Source organism: Primulina huaijiensis, chromosome 2 (assembly GCF_012295235.1).
Source record: "Primulina huaijiensis isolate GDHJ02 chromosome 2, ASM1229523v2, whole genome shotgun sequence".
NCBI lineage: Eukaryota > Viridiplantae > Streptophyta > Magnoliopsida > Lamiales > Gesneriaceae > Primulina > Primulina huaijiensis.
Window position 1 is genome coordinate 21,675,701 of NC_133307.1, and position 1,910 is coordinate 21,677,610.

A 1,910-nucleotide genomic window follows, 5' to 3' on the forward strand; every position below is an offset into this window, starting at 1 on the left:
TATATTTCCAAACCTTTGTCCATGAATATGGGTTCAGAATTAGGCGAGGGAAACTTCCATCAAGACTTGAAATATCAAACCGGAGTGGACCTGTACACATGCATGAATTGTTGTTACAAAGTTAATTTTGTGACCCTTTTCACCCACATATATATGATCATTACACTATGGTTTTATCAACGCATTAATTTTAAAAAATATTTAACTTTTGGGTTGGAATATTTATGAAAATTAATTTGGCAGTTCCCTATTGTTCGTAGGGAAAAATGATTAGGCCAAGGTGGAACCACATCAAATGTGAGCAGGCAAGGGTAAGGTAATAAAATAATGCAAACGTGGCTTTGTCATCAACGTTATTAAAAAAATTCTATTTCTCGTAAAAAAAAATTAACCATTTTTACGAGAAACGTAAAAGATCTGAATAGAGCCGAATATTAGTAAAAATTTAAAGTTCGAATAAAAGATCTTGATTATATCATTCAGTATGTAATTATATAGTCTCTTCTCATATGATTATATTATTGTTAAATGTCCAACTAATTTTGATTATGTAATTTAAATAGTTTTAATGTATGGAAAGATGTGTGTGACAACACGAGATCGAACTAACGTATTTAATAGACAGTTAAATAATAAACACGAGTCGCACCAGATTTGAAGTGCAAAATTAGTTTCACTTGTTTAATTCTTGAAAATGATCATCAAACATAATATTTAATAAATAAATTAAAAAGAAATGATCATGAGCAGGAGAAGAAGAAGAAGAAGACGAAGAAGAAGGCGGCGGCTGCACGCACCTATTTCATAAACCAGACCGGAGAAACCAGAGCAACCGGGTCCGCCCGTCAACCAAAGCACAAGCGGATCCTTATCAGGATCTCCTTCGGACTCTACAAAGTAATAGAATAGCTGCACTTGTTCGTCTTCTCCAACTCCAATATATCTGATCTCTTCAACCACTGTGGACTGGTTATTAAGTGGCTCTCCCATTCCTTGCTCAGAACAAATAATCAGAACAATAACACCTCACACAAGCTGATCTTCACTTAACAACAGCAACAACCATAAATAAGCAAACTTTAAAGCACATTTAGCTATTAAATTTCTTAGGTTCTCAAAAGCAAAGTGAAGGACCGACTAGGAAATTTACAAGTAACATCTTTAAACCATCTTTCATTGTGGATAGGAAAACTAGTAGGAGGACCAGCTAGGAAATTTAATGACCATGTTTTCCTGTGCAATGGATAAAATAAAGTATTAACAGAATTCTAATGAGATGGGACATTGGTTCGGGCACATATCACGATGTGCGAGAGTCGATTGGAAATTAATTTGCATTTTGAGGGAGACAAGTTTGAAATTGGTTTTAAAATGGATACGTGACTAGTAATTAAATGTAATTCGCGGTCTCTTTTACATAGTTCATGTCTCTTTTACGTAGTTCATGCCTTTTTTGGTTTTATCAACTCGTAGCAGCAAAGAGATTTTCCCATCGTTGATTGATGTTTTTCAGTTTATTTTTGGTACAAATATTAAGATCCTAACTTTTCATGTGAATTGGATTGAAATGGAAACTTGATACCTTTGTTCCATCTTAATTTGCAATTTATCAACAATTCTTACCGTTTCTCTCTTTCCATCTTTTTGTGTTTCAGCTGCCACATGCAACAGGAAAACTTTTTCGATTGTGGCCTCTTCTTGCTTCACTATGCAGAACTATTTCTTCAACTGGCTGCTAATTTCAGCACGAGAAAATATGCTGACTTTAGTGAGTTTCTTTATCTCACTTGGAACTTCGGGCATTCAATTTTACCATCTGTCTTTTCAAGCTACACTGAAATGGATCATGGGTTTAAGTTTCTGGTATATTTTACTCTTTTGGTGTGTATTTTTTACTCACATGTTGAAAG

At 34.3% G+C, this 1,910-nt stretch overlaps 1 protein-coding gene across 1 annotated transcript in view; it reads right to left on the bottom strand.

Moving 5' to 3' along the window:
- Nucleotides 1-990, bottom strand: part of LOC140957460 (serine carboxypeptidase-like 18) — a 13,401-nt gene extending 12,411 nt beyond the window's left edge. The window contains exons 1-2 of the mRNA XM_073414742.1: nucleotides 798-990; nucleotides 14-90 (exon numbers count right to left, since the gene is read on the bottom strand). Of these exons, the coding sequence (XP_073270843.1) occupies nucleotides 14-90; nucleotides 798-990 (270 nt within the window). The remainder of the gene's footprint in view (nucleotides 1-13; nucleotides 91-797) is intronic.
- Between the last annotated feature and the right edge of the window lie 920 nt (nucleotides 991-1,910).